This window comes from Diabrotica undecimpunctata, chromosome 4, assembly GCF_040954645.1.
Source record: "Diabrotica undecimpunctata isolate CICGRU chromosome 4, icDiaUnde3, whole genome shotgun sequence".
Taxonomy (NCBI): domain Eukaryota; kingdom Metazoa; phylum Arthropoda; class Insecta; order Coleoptera; family Chrysomelidae; genus Diabrotica; species Diabrotica undecimpunctata.
The window spans coordinates 11767661-11788516 of NC_092806.1; the positions used below are offsets into that span (position 1 = coordinate 11767661).

Genomic DNA, 20856 nt, shown 5'->3' on the forward strand with positions numbered 1-20856 from the left:
ATAGCCGCTCCGAAGATCTCTTTTAGGGTAAAATACGTATAAGAAGATAAACATACGCACTATACATGAAATCAAATCTTAACTGTCATTTCTTTTTATTCCGATTTACTCTTTATGAGTACGAGAAACCAATTCGCTAAGGATTTTTGCTTAGTTGTGGAGACATGTTGTGGAATGCAATTTTAGATTCTTCATGTCTCTAATAACATCTTTATCAACGTCTGTTTTGCATTGCAATTCTTACAATGAATAGATTAAAGCAGAAATCTGAATTGGATTCGAAAATTAGTTTACGAATGTATATATAGTTTATTTTCTCTTATTTCAGGTCATCTGCCGTAAACGAACAACGCGTTTTAGCGTTCGGACCCCCGGAAAAAGTCGAACTCGACGCCGAATATGACTGTGATGTAGACGATTATCACCCTGTACAGCCGCTCGTGCACGACCATGGGGTAACCTTCGTGTGTTTGTCGTCACCCCTGACGAAAATTGACCAACATGTTATTCAGGTAAGCAAAATTAGATATTTTTCGTTTTGATTCATATATAGGAAAAGAGGAGCGAAGAGGAATTTCGCCAGGAAAACTTGTGGTAGCTCGAATTTAAATGAAATTTTATTTACCTATATGGCCGTTATAGTAACACAACATGCCTCTGTATGCTAGTAGCGAGCTCCATATAAAGCAACAAGAAGACAGAAATGCAATCATCTACTTTAATTTTTACTAACGTCTTTTCTCTATGTAAAGAGATTAAGGGATTAAGAGCTTAGGGTGGTGTGCAAGGCTGAACTATAGATACATTGTCGGAATAAAAGGTTATTCCTAACATCATACAATAGCTTGCAATTTGACAATATTTGGTTGCAATAAGATGGTTCTTCACCTTACTATGCGTGTATGGTGAGACCTAACCTAACCTTACCTAACCTAACTAAATAATGTGTTGCTCAGAAGATGGATTGGTTATAAAACAAAACATACCAATATTCAGAAATTAAAAGTTAGGATTAACACAGAAGAATTTAGCAGTCAGGGAAGTCGCAAAATGTAATTACTTAAATTTTTACATTTTCCAATAACACTACAACTTTTTATATTTATTTATTTTTATTAGGAATAATTTTACAAATTGTAATTACTTATATTTTTGAATAAACCGTTCTCTTAGAAACAACGCTTGAAGCGACCGTCGATTTTGTTTAATAAAATTTGTATCAGCTCGACGCTAAAAATTGGATATCTTTTGATTCAAGTGACCTATCGACGAAAATCAAGATGCGTTTTAAAGGTAAACAGTTCTGCTTTTCGTTTGCAGTTTTTCTATATTATGCCGCAAAATCTCAGATTTTATACAGGTGGTAAATAAATAAACGTGGCGCGATTTTTGTCATTTTTTATGATTCTCACGAAATCAATATAATCTATCCCTTTCATTGACTGGCCACTATGAAGTTTTGATTACTAGAGCCTAACCTTTAAAATCTATAGTATGAAATTTTAGTTTTGGCAACAAATGTGAGGCATTTGAAATATGCTTAAAAAACGCTGGATTTAATCTTTCACGCGGCAAACGATCTAAAACAAACAAAACTTTTTTTCAGTTACACTGGTACGTTTTTCAAAAGAACAAAACTTCTGCAAGAAACTGAACCCAAAAACCGTTTTTTTAAATGCATTTCCCCTGACATATGATCGTTTGTAATGTAAAACATTAAATTCTGCGTTTTTTATTCATATTTCAAATGCCTCATATTTGTTACCATAACTCAAAATTGAAATTGCATGTAATAGGTTTTAAAGAATAATCTTTAACAATGGACAGTTTACTACAACTGGGAGTGATCAATTTTATTGATCTGGGGAGAATCATAAGAAATGGGAAAAATCGTGATACGTTAATGTATTTAACACCTTTATAAAAACTGAGGTAATTCCAGGCAAAATACAAAAACTGCATACGAAAGCTGCACATTTTTCTTTAAAAAGCATCTTGATTTTTGAATCAAAAGATATCGAATTTTTACCGTCAAGCTGATACAAATTTTATTGAACATTAATTTCGTGCGCATAACTGACATGCAAAATCGATGGTCGCTTCAAGCGTTGTTTCTAAGAGAACGGTTCATTCTACACAAAAAATGCTTATAAATATTTTTGGGGTCAATGTAGGAATCAATAGATTTTTTTTCCTGGGCTTTCAGACTCTTCCAGAGGAGGGGACACTATTATTGAAGGTGAGGTAATAGTATCCTGTGAATAGTCAGTTTCTGATATGTTAATATCCTTCAGGAGATACGTATCAGCCATGCACAGGAAATGTGATGAGGCAATGGTTACTGAGGACGATGTTAACGAACTGAAAAGTGACATTTCTTCTTTTAGATATGAAATACCAGAGGTTCTTAGAAAGAATGGAATGGATATTTTATCTGCAGAAAGGAAAGAAAAAGCAATATTAGGTAAAAAGATGAAAGTTTGGGAAAGGCGACTAATGAAAGACTTCAAAGTAGCTTCATATATCTAAAAAAACAAAAAGAGAATTTCGAAGAGTAGCTAAACTAGCGGTCCTGGATACGAGCATCGTTAAGTGGAGACAAGTAGTGAAGAGTGCTTAGATAGCGTCTCAAATTGGTCGATGCCTCAGAAAAGATTTCTTAAAAAAACGCCATCGAGGAAGCACGGCTAATAATGTCAAAGAGCCCTAAAAACATATCAAGAGCAACTACTCCAATAACTCCTATAACGTTACCAGATCTGAGTGGATCTGAAATAATAGGATTAATTACTGGAGAAAAAGGAAAGAAGATATATGTTTTGAGTCCGAATATAACACTAAAAAAAATCACAACAACAGCAGCTACACCTACCATCTCAATTGATCCAGCTAAAACTAATGCCAGAAAAGAAACATCTAGTCCTGCGGTTTCAAAACTTAATAAAGAAGAGAAAGATCTTATTGAATTTGATAGCACCAAAGCTTCTCCAGTGCCAAGCATGAAACAATCTGAAGATTCGTGTTCGTCTGACTCCCTAGATCAAATCCTGAAGGATATTAACATATCAGAAACTGACTATTCACAGGATACTATTACCTTACCTCCAATGATAGTGTAATAGTGTCCCCTCCTCTGGAAGAGTCTGGAAGCCCTGGAAAAAAATCTATTGATTCCTACATTGACTCCAAACGTAAAACTAATGTTGAAGATGTGCTTGATGAGGACTGGAATCTATCAGAAGATGAAATGTCAGTTAAAGATATACCAAAAGAAGATGTCATATCTATACCTAGACCAACTAGTCCCATACCTAAAGTATTAATAAAAGATCCACAGTCACCTAAGAAAAGCAGCCTTAAAGGAAGTCCAAGCAGGAGTCCTGCACCTCTAGAATTAAAATTCAAGTCTCCAAGTACACCAAAACAATTAAAGAGTCCAAAGGTACTCCAGAATAACCCAAGAGCCCAAAATCTACTTCCTATCCTATAGAATCACCAACACCAATTAGTCCACCTAAAAAATGTAGTCAAACAAGAAAAACACCAGAACCAATCGATGTAGAAGCTATTGTAGCTAGTCCAGTTAAAGAATCAGCTGTACGAAGATCACCCAGTCCAATTCCCACATAAATATTTGTGTTTAAAATTATCTCAGCTACATTTCTTATTTGAAACATTTTTTTCTACGATGTACAGATTCTTGATAAATCGATTTTTTTTTTCGTTTTCACCCTCCTGCGACGGAGGTTTAAGGCAGAAGCCCGGGGGTAAAAGTGGTAAACTTTTTTGCATCCTTTTTGGGGTCTCAAAATAAATATTTTCTGCAAAATACTTGTTCGTATGATTTTTGCGGGTCAACTCTCTGACGACTGGACTACATTGTATAACATTTTTTTGCATTAAATTATTCGGACCTGTTACTGTAAAAGTATCCTTTACCAAAAAACCACCCCTGTAATGTACAAAATTATATAATACGGTCCAAGCTTTAATAATGTCTATAGCAAAATGGGGCTCTACATTTAGAGGTCTATGAAATATGCGCTATTTGTTGCTGAGAATGCCAAAAGCGCATTCAACGTACCGTCAAGCTCGATACAAGCGTTAGTAAAATATCCTTTTTTCGATATTTAAAATTTTAATGTCGGCGACTACGTCTTTTTCTTTTTTTAAGGCGATAAATTAACCATAACGCCAAAATTTTTGCCCGATTCATTGTACGCCCTGTGTTCTCTGCGACAATAAAGATGAACACTGCCGTAACATGTGAAAGCAAGACGAGTACGACAAACGGTCGTACGACCTCTTGTCGTAACGACCAAAGTAGTATTGTGTAAAAGGAGTGTTACTTGACTGCACCGTACTGAAGACGACCAATAGTCAGAAATACGTATATACGGTTGCCTTTCACCGATATACCTATTTTGTTTTTTGTTTTCCTGTTTTGCGGGACATACCATTACATTTGACTTTATACATATAATATATACATAAAACATTATATATATATATATATATATATATATATATATATAACCATATATAAGATAAAACCAACAGGGATTTTTAGCCATACGAAATACAATTTTTAACGATTTTTGTACTCATTTACGTGTAATCGGGGGTTTAAAAAAAAACTCTTCCAGGTGGAAAAATACCAAAATGCTAGAAAGGACTATATACTGGAAACATACCTTTTCATGCACCACCAGAAATGACCTTGACCTACTTTTTGAAATTGGTATTGATCATCCATAACCTTTCGCCACCCCACCATACATACATAAATAAATGATTAGCGTGGCATACACTGCCCAAAAAATAGAGAATACAAGTGAACGTTTTTTAAATTTTATTGCGAAAATTACTTTTGAAACTAGATAGTTTTTGAAATAATACTTTATCTATATATATATATATATATATATATATATATATATATATATATATATATATATATATATATATATATATATATTTATATATATATATATGTATATATATATATATATATATGTATATATATATAATGTTCAATCGTTTGAAGATTATTCTGTATACTGTGTTGTTTTTTTTTTGTTTTCTGTTTTTTTTTTTTGGCTCTTATAAGTTCTTTGTTTCTGGATTTCGAATATTGATTTTTCTTAGTCTCTTGTTAGGTAAATTAAAGTGTGTGTGTGTGTCTTAAAATTTTTGTTCAACTGTTTTTGGGGTTTCAGAATTTGAACTATAGCTATTGATATAGTGGTAAACTCTAACTTTTCTTCTTTTTCTTTCTCAACACAAGCAACTGTGCTTGTGGATTGGCGAATTTATACCTCTATGAAACATTGTCAACCTTGATACTGCGGCTGTGTTGGGTCTTGTTTGCATGCGGTATTATCCCCTTCGCTACCATGTATCCTCATGTGGGTACATGAGAGTAGCTCTCCCATATACCAGTGTATTCATATGTGGATACAAAATTTATTTTATGTTGAGAATCTGGTATTATGTACTAGCTGTTATTTTATTATCTGGTATAGTTTAAAAAGTAGGCAAAATGTAACACAGTACCCCTAGTCGGCCAGAAATAGACAAAAATGAGTGATTCTTCAAGTGCAGATGAACCATTCTAAGACTCGGGGTCGGAGTACCTACCTTCCGATGACGATTCATTAAATGAAAATGATAACTGGAGCAGTATCTCTGACGATGAAGAACAGCAACCAGTTCCCATGGGAGACTTTAGTATTGTATTAGACCCTTTTAAGATAAATACTTTTAAATCATTTTTTACCTTTTAAGACTGCAGAACATCAAATTTAATACCCCCGAAGTTACTTTACAAGTGGATACTTTACATCCAGCAGTAGAAATAAATGAAATGAAAAATACTGAAAAATGTTTCAATGCATTTATGTCCGAAAAAATTGTGAAATTTCTCTGTGACTGGACAGATGAAAGGGCTCGACAGTATTTGATAGAGAAAGGCACTCAAAAAATTCGCCCGATTGTATGGAAAGACGGTACTCTGGATGAAATGTACGTATTTTTGGCAATGAATATATATATATATATATATATATATATATATATATATATATATATATATATATGGGCATATTACACATCCCTAGAGTAAGTGACTACTGGACTACTGGAGCCAAAATTATTTTGTTACAAGGTCATGAGTCGAAACAGATTCTTCTCAATTTTAAAATGTTTACGATTCAGCTCTCCGAATTCATTTGTGAAAGAAAGACCTCTAACACGATTATCAATGTGTTTTGCTTATCTCAGAGAAATTTGTATGAACCTATTAAACCCAGGAGTAATCATGGCGATAGATGAATGCCTACTATTATATAAGGGACGCCTTTGTTTCAGACAGTATATAAAAACCAAAAGGTCGCGTTTTGGTTGAAACTTTTTTGTCTCTGTCCCAGTGATCCCCAGTTTCGTGGCTACACTTTTAATTTTTCATTGTATATTGGAAAGGACATTTATACAATAGACCATATCCCTAATGCTGAGCATCTAACTATGTCAGAAAAGGTTGTAGTTTACTTGTTTCAAACTTTGTTGGATGAGGGAAGAGAAATTATCCTTGATAACTAGTACATATCATTACGCCTAGCGGATTTTCTCCTTCGACGAAATACTTATGTTAGTGGTACGATTCGTGTCAACAGAGAGTGCCAAAAGAACTCACTTAAATTCCACTTGAGACATATAAATCTTATTTTATTAGAAAGGGCAACATTCTGATGGTACGTTTCAAAGATAAAGAAGAAGGACGTTATCAAGCTAGAACCAATATGAATATATCAGTCCTAAAACCTGAAGTGGTTGAACAATACAACCAATAGATGGGACCAGTGGATGCTATAGATCAAGATATTGAGCCCTACGATATTACTAGAAATAGTTACACGTGGTTCAAAAAATTTGGTTTTCACATGATCCAACGCATGGTATTAAATGCAAAAACGATTTATACAATTGCGCATAACAAACAAATTAGTTTAAGAAACAGTTAGTAAATGACTTCAAAAACATTCACCGTCTTACCGAAAACTGAAAATAGTTTATAAGAATTCGGCTAAAGAAAAATCTCATGAGCACGTTATGAGAAGAAGAAATTCACTCAAAAGAAGAAGAAACAAGACGAAAGAGAAAGTGTTGTGAAGTAACTTACGCAAATGAGAAGAAAAGGAAACTAACATCAAATTTTTGCACGATGTGTCCTGATTTTCCATCTTTTGAATGAATGAATAAATACCTTTTTTTGTGATAAGACTGTGATTTTTTATTTGTATTAGAAAATTTGTTTATTTCTAATACATGATGTTTTAGGTTTTATGTTTCTTATGTTATATGAAACATTTGAAAAATTATTTTATTTTGTTGTATTTCACAGTTCTACGCCACTGATCAATAAGCTTTTGTATAAAAATGTGTAAAACTAACACAAAAATATGAAATCGCATCCAAAATACTCGTATATAACAAAAATTTTAACAGTTGTAATGCAAGGCAGGCATTTTTTATTTATTTATAATTTTGGTTTTTATATGGGTTGTCCCTTAGTGTGGCGCCTATGGTGAATTAATACTTTTTTAAATAATAAAAAATGCTCTCCAAGTCATCAAAAATTTAAATGCACCACGCAAAACAATGTTTTAAAAAAGTTGTATTTTTCGCTAAATCTGGTATAATACCGTGCAACTCATCTATAAACCTGGTAGCGAACGGGTTATTAGTCGTATAGTGGCTGTATAAATTATAGAGGCACCCACTCTGACTAAAGCGATGATGAGAAAACTGGAAGTTTTCGAGATGTGGCTTTACAGAAGAATCCTGGGGATATCTTACGTAGGCAGAGTGACGAATGAAGAAGTCTTGTGAAGACTTTCATAAGAAACAGCCTAAGCACAAAAGTGTAAAAGTCAAAAGCTCAAAAGCTTCGTTAACCGCAGTGAACATTTTAGGTAACAATCCTTCGGTTATCATCTTTGCAGTACAGATATAATACTTGTACTTTTGGGCGACAATAAGTACAAACGTTCACAAAACTTAACGTTAAGCCAAATCAACTAACTTTCGTCACTAAAAATCCTGGTATTATTTATGACCAATCTTTTTGTGGCACTCTGCATTTCCTTTTCTTGGATGTTTTGGCCTGATCTCTATTTAAAACTTGTTATAATAAAACATAAAAATTACACTTTATTTAAATAAAGTTAAAAAATACGCCCATCATTGAAATCGAGCTAATATTCGGTTTATCATTGTGAGACGAAAATAAGAACGCAGATTAAAGAAATAAGGCGATCTGCGGGATGAGCAGCCATTAAGATTAAGCTGTCAGGTGAGGATTAGAAACCAGCAGAAGGCTGTCAGTTATGTTAACGGTATAAATAGCCGCCCATTCCTCTAAATCTTTTTACGTAATTCAGCTACAGCGGTTCATCGAGAGGTGAATTAGCGATATATCAATATCATATGCGCTTCCAAGGAAATCTTTTTTATATAGAGATTGATCCCTTCGTTCCATTTAAAAATTACTTAGGATAATTTAGATAAGTTTAGGAGAACAAATAACTACATAAATTATGCGATTGTTAACTAAGCTGTTCTACATTTTATAAAAGTTAACGATTAGCCTCCATTCAAAAATTGACTACAACAGCTACTGTTCGCCTTTCATAATGTCTGCACAGTCGCAGATAATATTCGCTTTAAAAATGTTAGAAATTCGCGAAAATAATTGTTTTCAGCTGTAAAGCTGTAAAGTGGCCATCGTTTATTATTTCTAGACACATCGTGAGATGACGCCATAGTATCATTATAGAATAAAATCATCTCTGGCTTCTTGCTAGATTCGTCTGTAAAGGATGAAACTAGCAACATATTTTAATTCTTTTTGGATACATTTTTTTTTTTGAAAAAAATTAAACATTTTTTTGTAAAATTTAATATAAAATGTAGGTGTTCATTTTTATTAAAGGTACTGAAAATTTAGACAATTTAGATTATTTTTTTTAATAACGTTTTACGTCGTAGGCTTCGTAGGCAGGAAAGAAGGTTCTGTTCAGTTGCCATCTTTACAGATAGTCAGGCAGCGCTTAAGGCACTCAATTCTGTAGAGGTCAATTCTAAGCTAGTATGGGATTGCGTGTGTGCCCTAAATAAACTAGGAGGCCGTAGCAAGGTTACGGTAGCCTGGGTACCGGGGCACGAGAGTCATAAGGGCAATGAAAAAGCAGATGAAATGGCCAAACAAGGCTCATGATTGCCATTGATCGGACCGGAACCCTTCTGCGGAGTTGCAAAATCAGTAACAAGAACGGCTACAAGGAAGTGGGTAGCTCCCAAATCTCTGGAATGGTGGAGGAATTCACCAGGACAAAGACAGCCGAAACAGTTTATTAGAGAACATTTGCGAAAATTTACGGCAGACCTCATAAGCAAAGACAGGAAAACTGTCAAGGCCATAGTAGGTCTTCTAACAGGGCACTGTAAGCTGAATAGGCACTTCAAGCTGATGGGATTATCAGATGATGACCTGTGCAGATTCTGTCACCTCGAAGAAGAAACAGCAGAGCACATTCTATGTCAGTGTGACAGTCTGGCAAATGTGCGGTTCTTTGCATTAGGAAAAGAAAATCCACCAGCAAATAGCTACATGGAAGGTACAGTCTCGAAGCTACTAGACTTTATAAAAAGGGTCAGGCTAGAGAATGTTATCTAGGACTAGAGGACCACAATAGATCTGAAAAGGTCGCAGTGGAATAGGCCGAAAGGCCACCTCTCTTAATCTAATCTAATCTAATCTACGTCGTAGGCTTGGCCTGACAGACCACCGTCGTCGAACGAAGTGTAAAAAAAGGGTACTGATATTTATGGCAAAAAGTAGTACATGTATCATTGGGCGTTACAAATTTACCTCTCGCGGTTTTAAAGGATGCAATTTCTGTTACAATTTCAATTTTTTAACCTGCGACAGAAATCATGTTGTACTTTTAAGAGTGAGCAAAAAGCAGTAAAAAGAGATTTCAAAGCGGCACTTAGTATCGCCGTATATTAGGAAAAAATTAAAAATTTAAAAAAATTTACACTTTAAAAAATACATACTTTGATGAAAATCTCTTTTATTTTGCAGATCCTTCATCACGGCAGCACCTGCGTGATGTGGGAAGGCATCGAAGGACCATCGCCCCCATCAGGAATCAAGGGTATCCTACTCTACTTGCGATTAGACCGCTCGTCGACGACCTTGACGTGGGTACGACCAAGCTGGAGTGGCCTCAAAGCAGGAGTTGCTAGCGACTCCACAGATCCTTTCACTACCGACTTCAACCTGTCTTTCAATCCGGAAGAAACTTTGGCGCCGGGGTTGCTCACTAAATTGGCGTTGCAAGCTACAGGTGAACAGAGTACGGGGGCAACGTTGGATGATGGGTGAGTTGGATCGTTTATGAAAGAATATTTTTTATATTGTTCTGACATTACCTTCTTGTAGACTGTTACTTTTTAATAATTATAGGACCTAATTGTAGACCTAATTATAGGACCCAATTGGAACTTAAAGTTAAATTGTTCGATACTTCCCTTATTTATAAAACGAAAGCAACTTCTACTTACTTTCTCTGTTGGAGTATCTGTAATCCCCTCACAATTCCGTACACCAATTATAAAATTCAATGACAGTGACAATGAGGAGCGCGAAAATTTACCAAGCAATATCAAGGAAACTGTCATTTCTGTCACATCCTCAGATTCCTCAGATGATGAAACCCCTTTGTCTGAAAGACTACGATATAAAAGGAAAAAATATCATAATTGGGTGAAAGGAAATATGAGAAGATCAGAAAATGATACAAAATTTACTAGTTCTGAAAATTAACCTTCTTAGATTTTACATTTAGAAACTCCGGTCCAATTTTTAAGTTTTTTTTTCCTGATAGTCTTATAGAGCATATTACAGACCAATCAAATTTATACTCAGTGCAACAACGTCCAGATAAACCAGCTAATATAAAAAAATATGAAATAGAACAATTTATAGGAATTACTATTTACATGTCGATAATTCAACTTCCATCAACAAGACACTATTGGAATGCCAATATTGGCCACCAAACAGTTAGCGATGTGATGAGCTGTAACAGATTCGAAGAAATAAAACGTTTCTTGCATTTCAATAACAATGATGACATGATTGAAAATTATCAGCCTGGACATGACGGATTATTCAAAATTGGACCTGTTCTGAGCCAAATTAAAGAACGACAACTCATGGTTCCGAAAGAAAAATTTCTAGCTGTAGACGAACAGAATATACCAACAAAAGCGCAAAGCCAGCTAAAGCAGCATAACCCAAAAAAAAACCCACATAAGTGGTGCTTTAAAAACTTTGTGTTGAGTCGTATTTCGGGATTCGGCTATGACTTTAATTTGTTTGCTGGTTCCCAGAGGAATATTGTACCTGTAGGAGCACCAAATATTAGTGTGAGCAGCAACGTGATTGTCAAATTAGCAGACTTGATACCAAAACATCAACATTACAAGTTGTTTTTTGACAATTGGTTCGTCAGCATACCTCTTATAATATATCTGACCAAAGAGGGCATTTTACCTTTGGGAACAGTAAGACTTTCATAGCAGTTTCATAATGTATAGTGTATACTGTAGCTTTAAAACAGTTTGACTTTAATATTACATTGTTGCATGATGTTTCATATTTTGCACCAAAAAATTTTTTTTTGTCAATAAAGTTTTCCTCGTAGCTAGATTTTTTTCAATATTTTTACGTAAAAATAGAATTAAAATTCTTTTCTGAGAATTTATTTTTGACAAAAAAGAAAAATTCATGCGGTACAGGGTTAACAGAGTGCAACCCTTTGTCTCACTAACCAAATATTCCAAATGAAACATGATTCTACTCTGATATACTTTAACACAGTGGTTCCCAACCTTTTTCCCATGATCGCCCCCTTAGACAGGTTTCACTAGTTATGAATACTACAATCGCCCATCCCCCACCCAATTAAATTAAAACAAATAATGAATCTATACAAAAGGTAAGTATCCATATTTATTTATTTTTACATTTCGTATAATGATAAATGATTATATGTGTGTAAAAGAATTGTTAATGGCTTCCTTGGGCCTGGTGTCCCTCACATAATTTCTTTATATCTGGCTCAATGTTGGTTAATAACAACCTCAAATCCCCTCTTTCTATTATGTCGAGCCTATTTCTTTGTCTGTTTTTCAATACACACATAGAACTAAAACCTTTCTCCACTAGATATGGTGTGGGGAATGCCAATAATAATAATTTGATTGCATTCCACAAGATTGGATACACTTCTTTTATCCGCGGCCAAAATCTTTCGTACCACACTCCCGAAACAAACTTTCAATTTCAACATCATGTCTCAAATCAATCAAGTTTTCTTGAAGAGAAGGACATACCGTTGAAACTTCCACGCTGAAAGGATTGATAAACCAAGTTGGCACTTTCAGACTAGTCAAATCTTGGAATCGGGACTGCAGATCTTCTTTCAGTGTTTGAAGGTGAAGGCAGTATGTTTGAAGATCCTCAGAATCAACACAAGAAGATTTCAAGTTGGGGAATTTGGTCAGATCTCTTCTCTGCATATTTTCTTCAAAAATAGATAGTTTGTCAATGAATGCTCCGACTACTCCTTTCGCCTTGGCCATATTTATGTTTTTTCCCTGTAGTTGCAGGTTCATTTCATTTAATTTTTGAAAAATATTTGATAAGTAAGCGATGTCATTTCGCTTCTCTTGTAGTTCTATACTCAGTGTGGGGTCAGTAGTATTAAGAAATTCAATAACAGTATCCATGAGGCTGAAGAACCGCCTTAAGCAATTGCTTTTAAAAAGCCAGCGGACTTACATATGTAGTAGCAATGTATTAAATATCTCATCATTTTCTTCACAAAGTGTACGAAATATTCGATCATTCTTTGATTATTAATTTTATTTACCGCATCTATGACAAGTGGAAGAGAATCGTGCAACCTCCCACTCAAATTCTTGGCAGCTAAATGCTCTCTGTGAATGACGCAGTGAACACACAAAATTCCAGGTACTGCTTGTTTCAGATGTGCAATAAATCCCCGATGGCCTCCTGTCATTGCTGCTGCACCGTCAGTAGCACAGGTGATCATATTTAATAAGGGAATCTCTTTTTCCTCAAAAAATCTCTTAACGACCTCAAATATGGAAGATCCTTTTGTATCAGTAATCAGACTTCTAACAAACAGCATTTCCTTGGCCATTTCTCCATTGTCGTCAATGAGTCGGACATAAAACAGCAGCAAAGCTGTGCTGTCACTCAGGGTACTCTCGTCAGGTTGCACAGTAAACTCTCTGCTTTTCAATTTGTTGCAGAAAACATCTTCGACATTCGCTCCCATTTCATCAATCCTTCTGGAGACAGTATTATTGCTGAGAGGAACTGCGTCTGTTACTTGGCCGGCCTGACTGGGTCCCAACATAGTATCAACTATCTCTTTGACAGCTGGGAGGATGAGTTCTTCTCCAATTGTGTGCGGCTTGGCACTTTTTGACTCACTGAACACAATAACTGTCAGTTGAAACAAAACAACTTTATATACCACAATACAAAACTTGGGAACGAAAGACTCCGCATTTGAAGCGACGACAACCTCGGCCGTTCGCTTTTTGTTCGAGTCAGATCGGCAGGAGCGGTACCTACTTCTCATCATTCTTATCCCACTTTTCTCTCTTTCTCTTTTGTGCGGATGATCGCACAATACGAAAGCTCGATCAAAGGAAAATGCAGAATTCGTTATAATGTATAATTATAACGATAATGTATAGAATTAAATTGTATTATGATTCATAGCTCTCTGTGACTAGACGAAATGTTTGTGTTATTATTACCTGCATTGGTATACATATATTTACTTTTTATTATCCTATGGATATCCGATCGAAAGTATTGCATTTTTTTTCTCTTTTATTATTTTTCTCATTTACCCATTTCTCGTTTTCCGGATGCTAAACGCCCCCCTTATTGCCCCCTTTTCTCTGTCGCCCCCCATATCGCCCCCTTCGCTCTATCGCCCCCCTAAATATCTCAAATCGCCCCCCGGGGGGCGATCGCCCCCAGGTTGGGAATCACTGCTTTAACAAATGAAGGTGGTGGAGTGCACAATCGACAACTGCAATAGCACACTTAAAACACAACTCCTCTTCAATATTTTGAGTCTACATACATTGGTGTGAATTATTTGTTATTCTTTGAGCAATTAGCTTTATTCTCAACACTAATACAATTGTGCAGAGATTCATTAGCATTAAATCCACGACACACGATTATTTTTAAAAACAAGCATTGTTAGAAGCAATTCTTTATTCATATAAACCACTTAATTAAATCAGACTTAAAAAAAAAACAAGAGCTAAACACAGACTTAATTTTGTACTTCTAAATTCTATTAAGCAAAAATTTAGTTTTCCTCTTTCTCTGTTCATTTGTCCTTTTTAAAAATATAGTAAAGTTATTTCTTTCTGTTGTCTATTGCAGTCCATCCATGTATTGTGTTGTTAGTATAATGACAGATCCTTCTTTGCTACCTACTACATGACTGAAATAAATTTTCGGGACACTGGGTAAAATAAAAAGGAACTTATATAGAATTTGGATTCTGTACTGAATGGAGTGCAACCTGTTAACATCAATCAATGAAAGGACGTGAACTCCGTTTCTCGAACTAAATAAAATTCCACACCCTAAATGTCTATTCATAAAAGGTAATCCAGACATTTCTCGGTACGAAGAATCATATTCGAGGAGGCGTTAAGCTAGTTTGATTGGATTTCCTGCATCAAGGACACATATATATCCTCCGCTACTGACATAAATTCATTTTCGATCCAGGACATACAACTGATTGCCTCTTTAGCCGAGTGTAACAATCAAGGCTAGGAAAAGAAAATGCAATAATCCATATCTCGAGGAAGGAAAATTAGGTTTGTCTTTCATTCCATTTATTTGTTCTCTAAAGTTTATTATGTATTGAAAGAGAAATAGGACTCGAGAAAATTTGTTATCGTTTAAAGGATCTGGGAGCTCCAATAAAATGTTGATATTATTCATATTTACCATACGATACTTACTTTAACTGTAGAACTTTAATCAGACAAATATTGTGAGTATGCGATTGGTCTTTTGTAATAAATTTTTATATTGTTAGTTACACATCATGGGGAATAAATGCCTATAAAAACTATTGTGACTATACTGGCATAGGAAGTATTTATTATTATAATTATCCAAATTTATGCCACAAATATCGAATTTGTGTCATAAATTCAAAATGGCATTGAATCTTTCGGGTTGAACCTTTCCTCTGGCTATATTAAAATACGGCACTTGTCTAGTCCAAAGTGCATACTAATATCATTAGAGAATTTGTCTACAGTTTTTTTGGAAGGAGGAGTAAATCTTCTTAAGACCGTACCGGGCCGTGTCCCGTTAGAGCAGCGGTCGGGGAACCGGGGTAAATTACCCCAAATGGGGTAAAAATTAAATTTTTGGGGGTAAAAATGAAACTTTTGTGAGTAAAAAGTATATATTCTTAATTTTCTATTTTATAAACCTGTTAGTATTTTTTCAACTTAAACAATTTAGCGACATATGCAGGCCAAGCCATCTTACTCTCCACCACTAGAGTGTTCTCGAGTTATATCTTTGCGTAGTAAAGCACAGTCCCGGCCCCGAGTACCTGCTCAGTTCGTGCTATGCCGTCAAGATACAAATACATTGACGAGTCAGAGAGCGAGTTTTTACTAATTAGTTGCTGACAAGATCACCATTTTATCATTAATCATCGATATATCGATCAAGGTTAGCTGCAATTTAAAAATTTAATTCAAGTATTTTACAACTATTATTTTCTGTCTCTTTTAAGATGGAAGCAAATAGAAAAAGAACATACCAAGACGAATTCCTTAATTACGGCTTTACATAAATAGAAGACAATGGTACAATGAAACCAGAGTGTGTTGTATGTGTGAAGGTACTGACTTCAGAATCTTTCAAAAAAAGCCAATTGAAGAAACATTTACAATTTAGATAATTTGCATTCACACCTGTCTTCCAAACCGCGAGAATACTTTGCAAATTTATAAATACCTGTTAAAAGACAAATATTGAATAGCAACTTGTTTGGTACATTTGATCGGCGTCCAGCATCAAGGGCTAGCTCTGAAGTAGCCTGATTGATTGCACGAAATAAGAAACCATACACTATTGGTGAAGATTTGGTTAAACCAGTTGCTGTAAAAATGGCAGAGATTATGTGTGGTCAAAAAGAAACAAAGAAACTGAATTCAGTGCCCTTGTCTGCGAAAATTGTGAAAGAACAAATTTCTATATTAACAGAAAATGTAAAGGAACAGGTTATTTTCGTATTAAACAGGCTAAATATTTTGCTATTCAGCTTGATGAGACAACTGATTTTCGTAGCAATTCACAGCTAATGGTATATGTTCGCTACATAGGTGTAGATAATTTTGAAGAGGAATTGCTGTTTTGTTCTCCTCTCGAGTTGAGATCTCGTGGAATTGATGTCTACAATAAAGTAAATGAATATTTCAATGCGCAAAGTTTAAAATGGGAAAACTGTATTTCTGAATCTTTGCATGGAGCTCCAGCTATGCTGGATCATATTAATGGTTTTTTGGCTTTTGTAAAAAAATAACCCAAATATTGAAGTTACTCACTATATGATCCATCGCCAGGCCCTTATGGTCAAATATTTAGAACCTACACTGAAAGCTGTCATGCATGATGTCATCAAGATTGTAAATTTTATCAAGGGACATGCACTAAACACGCGGCTATTTCGTGAATTATGTCAGGACGGTGAAGCTGAATATACGGACCTACTTTATTATACAGAAGTAAGGTAGCTTTCTCGCGGAAATGTACTAAATCGAGTATGGACTCTCAAAACTGAAGTCGAAATTTTTATGGTTGATTAAAAAAATATTCTCGCAGATAAGTTAAAAACTCTTCCTGGGTTGCATATCTCGCATATTTAGCGGGCATTTTTGAGAGTATAAATATATTAAACAAAGAATTGCAAGGAAAGAATATTAATATCATTTCAGCGAGAGAAATAGTGTCAGCGTTTGGGTTAAAGCTGCAATATTGGAGACAGAAAGTAGAACCGAACAAGACAGCTACTTTTTCAAGGTTAGCTTTGTTTTTGGAAGATTGCGAAAATATTACTTTTGCTGACATCAAGGATACAATTGTAAGACATCTTATCAAACTCAGAAAGCGGTTTTCAGATTACTTTCCAGAACTTGATACACTTACTCTCAGTTGCATTGCAGATCCTTTTACATGTGAAATTGCTATGATACCAGAAGAACCTTCAGGTTTAGCAGAAGCAATTCTTGAACTTCGATCTAATATTTAATTTGAGAGTAAACCAAATCTGTTATCTTTTTGGATGTCAAAAGCTGCAAAGGCTTTCAAAATTGTACATGAAGATGCGGTTAAAAAATTGTTGCCATTTGGAACAACATATTTGTGCGAACAAGGCTTTTCCTCTCTAATGAACATAAAAACGAAGAACCGAAATCGATTAAACGCTGAAGACTGTGTTCAAATCGCTCTTACACCAAATTTGAAGCAATTGTATCGAACATGAAACCTCTCCCATGAAAATTCGCCCCCACAGAAAATATAAGCAAATGATAATTTCTCGTTATTTTGTAATTCATATGATATTTTTCTTGTATGACAAAATAACAAGAAATTATCATTTACTTATATTTTCTGTGGGGGTGAAAGTTATGGATTACTAGGTATTACATTGATAAATTGAATAAATGATGTTTAAATTAAATTTTTAATTATTGATTTTTTTTTCAAAATTATCATGGGGGCTATAACATGAAAGATGCTAAAAAGGGGCGATTTCGTTTTTTCTTGCTCTTCGCCATGGGGTAATATCAACTTACACAAAAATATTTTGGGGTAATGATTAAAAATGTTCCCCGACCGCTGCGTTAGAGTGTGTTGGATTCAGGGTGGAAGGGTCCATCCGCACGCAGTCCTCCCAGAGGAGACGTGCTCACAGATATCTCCTTGCCTACCAACTAAAGTCCACCCCCGTAACCGGACTACTTATGCGGTAGGTCCTCTTCAAACCGGTGCATCACATGAATAGCCCATCTTTTCTCTCTCTTTCTCTCTCTCTCTCTTTCTCTCTCTCTCTCTCTTTCTGTCTCTCTCCCTCTAATCTTTGCTACAGATTTCTCTCTAGTATTTCCTTTATTCTGATGATTTGAGTTACTGCCTCCAGTAATGACTTGTATTCAGTCTGTCCCTTCATTGTTACCTGCATTGTTCTATTTGCGCTTACCCTACCTACCTTCCTTGTAATTTGTTTCTGTCGTCATTGAACATTCTACACTCGACTGCATAGTGCTCGGCCGTATGAGACAGTCCACATTCTGTGCAGTTTCCATCCGTTACCTTCCCTATTCCCTAGGTAGGTCCTGAAGGAGTCCTGCACTGTTAGGAATTAGTTAAAAAAAGTGGTTATTGTTTCTGTCGCCGCATTTCATCCAGTCTGCATAAGTTAGAATTAATACCCTCATGCAGGCCGCCCTATGCTCGTTTATCCATTCTTCCTGCCACTTCGTTATGCTGCGAGTCCTAGCTACTATTTTTTCCTAGATTTTCGCCCTTTTCTTTACCATTAGCTGGAACTCATCGCAGCGATCCCTGCGATCACTTGTATGGCCACCGTTTATGTTATGTACGCACGTGCTACCCTTAACAATGCTTTTCTTTGGGCTTTTTCTAGCATTCTCCTATATTTCTTGATATTAAGCACTTGTTGTCATACCGGTGCCGCATAGAGTACAGTAGAGTGGAACGCTTCGATTAAAATTTTCCTGTTAGCAATCCCACATTGGACATAATCCCTGTCAGCTCCGAAGTTCTCTCCTCTGTCTTACGAACGACCTACTTCACGTACTCACCAAAGGTTTACCTCATATCTATAACAACCTCCAAGTACTTCACTTTTTTTGCAGATAAAATACTTTCTCCCTCATGTGCAAAAACCATATGGTTTCTAGCCCTCGGACCCTTGAGGACCATAGCTTTGGTCTTATTTGCCGCCAGCATGAGGTCCCTGCTTCCCATCCACGTCTTCACTTTGTTGAGGGGCTCAGTTCTCTATTCATAATTGACCAGTTTTCGTTGTGCTTCACCAGGACCAACAGTTCATCCACATACGATATTGCCTGTACACCAATGCCCAGGTCGGCCTCCAAAATCTGATTTAAAGAACATTCCAAAGCAATGGCACAAGGACGGAGCCCTGCGGCACTCGCGCCGTGATGCTCATAGAGTTACCCCTTCCAATATTGATGCAGCTATCCGTGAAGTAGTTCCTGACGAAGTTCTGGAAACAAGAAGATATTCTCAAGTCGCCTAGTAGTCTAACGATATTTTTTTCTCTTGATCCTGCTTATGGCGTCTACCGCAGATTTTTGTTTCCTGAACTTATACTGGTGATCGGATATACCATGTTTCTCCATTATCTCCCTCTCCAGCCTGGTATTCACAAGAATCTCAAAGACCTTGTCTAAGGTATTTAACAGGCATATAGGTCTGTACTCCCCAGTTTCTATAGTTTTTAGCGTTTGATCTGTAATTTCGAGAATTAAACCGATTAAGTCGAAATATGATTATGCTTCGTAAGTAGAGTATTGTTACTTTGATGCTGAAACCTTGTGAATGGAGTTTACTTGTTAAGATAGTAGGTTCATAGCTAGACAGAATCATAGTGGACTTAATGAGTCCTCTTGGAAAATACCAGAGTTGATTGAAATATTTTCAGTTTCAACATTATTCACATCAGATATTTGGAGGTGTCATACCTTATTGTAGTCAGTAAATGTAGTAAAAAGATTCCTTTTTTGTGTATGCGTGGTTAGAAATGACTCACGTCGAATATATGTTGTTCTTTGCAGCCCGTGAAACTCATAGTGCATTCTTTTTGTTGTTCTATTATATTATTTAGAGCACAGTTTTTGGTAGATACGTTGAGTGACACAGGATGTGAGCAATTTGTACAAAGTTGAAAGACAAGTACTTGGCTGGATCTTGGGTGTTGATTTAATCCATCGGTATTAAATAAGCGGTTCCCTAATGATTTTCTGCTGATTAAAAGTAACATAATTAATTAATATTTATTTAAAACACTCACGAACTCTCCATAACTTCTTTATTCAGAATTTTTTTAACCCTATTTGGTCCAGGAGATTTCTAGTTATGAAGCTATTTGATAATATTTGATATTTCTACAGTAGTAAAGGTTTTGTAGACAATAGTACTATAGTGTTGACAGTTGTGCGTCGTATCTTTGATCAATTTAACATTGATGTTAAGAGCAGCGGGTGTAGAACGCCGATTTCCTGAAAACTAATGAATTTCTTCTTCCATTGTCTGCAATGGAATTGAGTTTCTTTCGATATATTTATCTATTTACCAGATTATAACGCATCTAGCTTTTATTTCCAAATTGAAGACAGTCCGACTGAAAAAATATCCATCAAACATGGAGTACGGCAGGGTTGTGTTTTGTCACCCACTCTGTTTAATCTGTACTCTGAAGAAATCTTTAGGGAGGCTTTGGATGACAGACAAGAGGGAGTAAGTCAAGGTGGAGAAGTAATCAACAATATTAGATACGCTGACGATACAGCCATTCTTGCAGAAAATTTACAAGATCTCCAAACATTACTAAATCTAGTCAGTGAAGCAAGATATCGGAG

The 20856-nt window shown here is 35.6% G+C and overlaps 1 protein-coding gene across 4 annotated transcripts in view; it reads left to right on the top strand.

The window, feature by feature from the left end:
• The window catches only part of LOC140439164 (1-phosphatidylinositol 4,5-bisphosphate phosphodiesterase epsilon-1-like), a 579894-nt gene that overhangs the window by 512400 nt on the left and 46638 nt on the right, over positions 1–20856 (top strand). For all 4 annotated transcript variants that reach the window (XM_072528894.1, XM_072528893.1, XM_072528896.1 and 1 more), the window contains 2 exons: positions 329–512; positions 10148–10446. In XM_072528894.1, coding sequence (XP_072384995.1) covers positions 329–512; positions 10148–10446 — 483 coding nt within the window. The remainder of the gene's footprint in view (positions 1–328; positions 513–10147; positions 10447–20856) is intronic.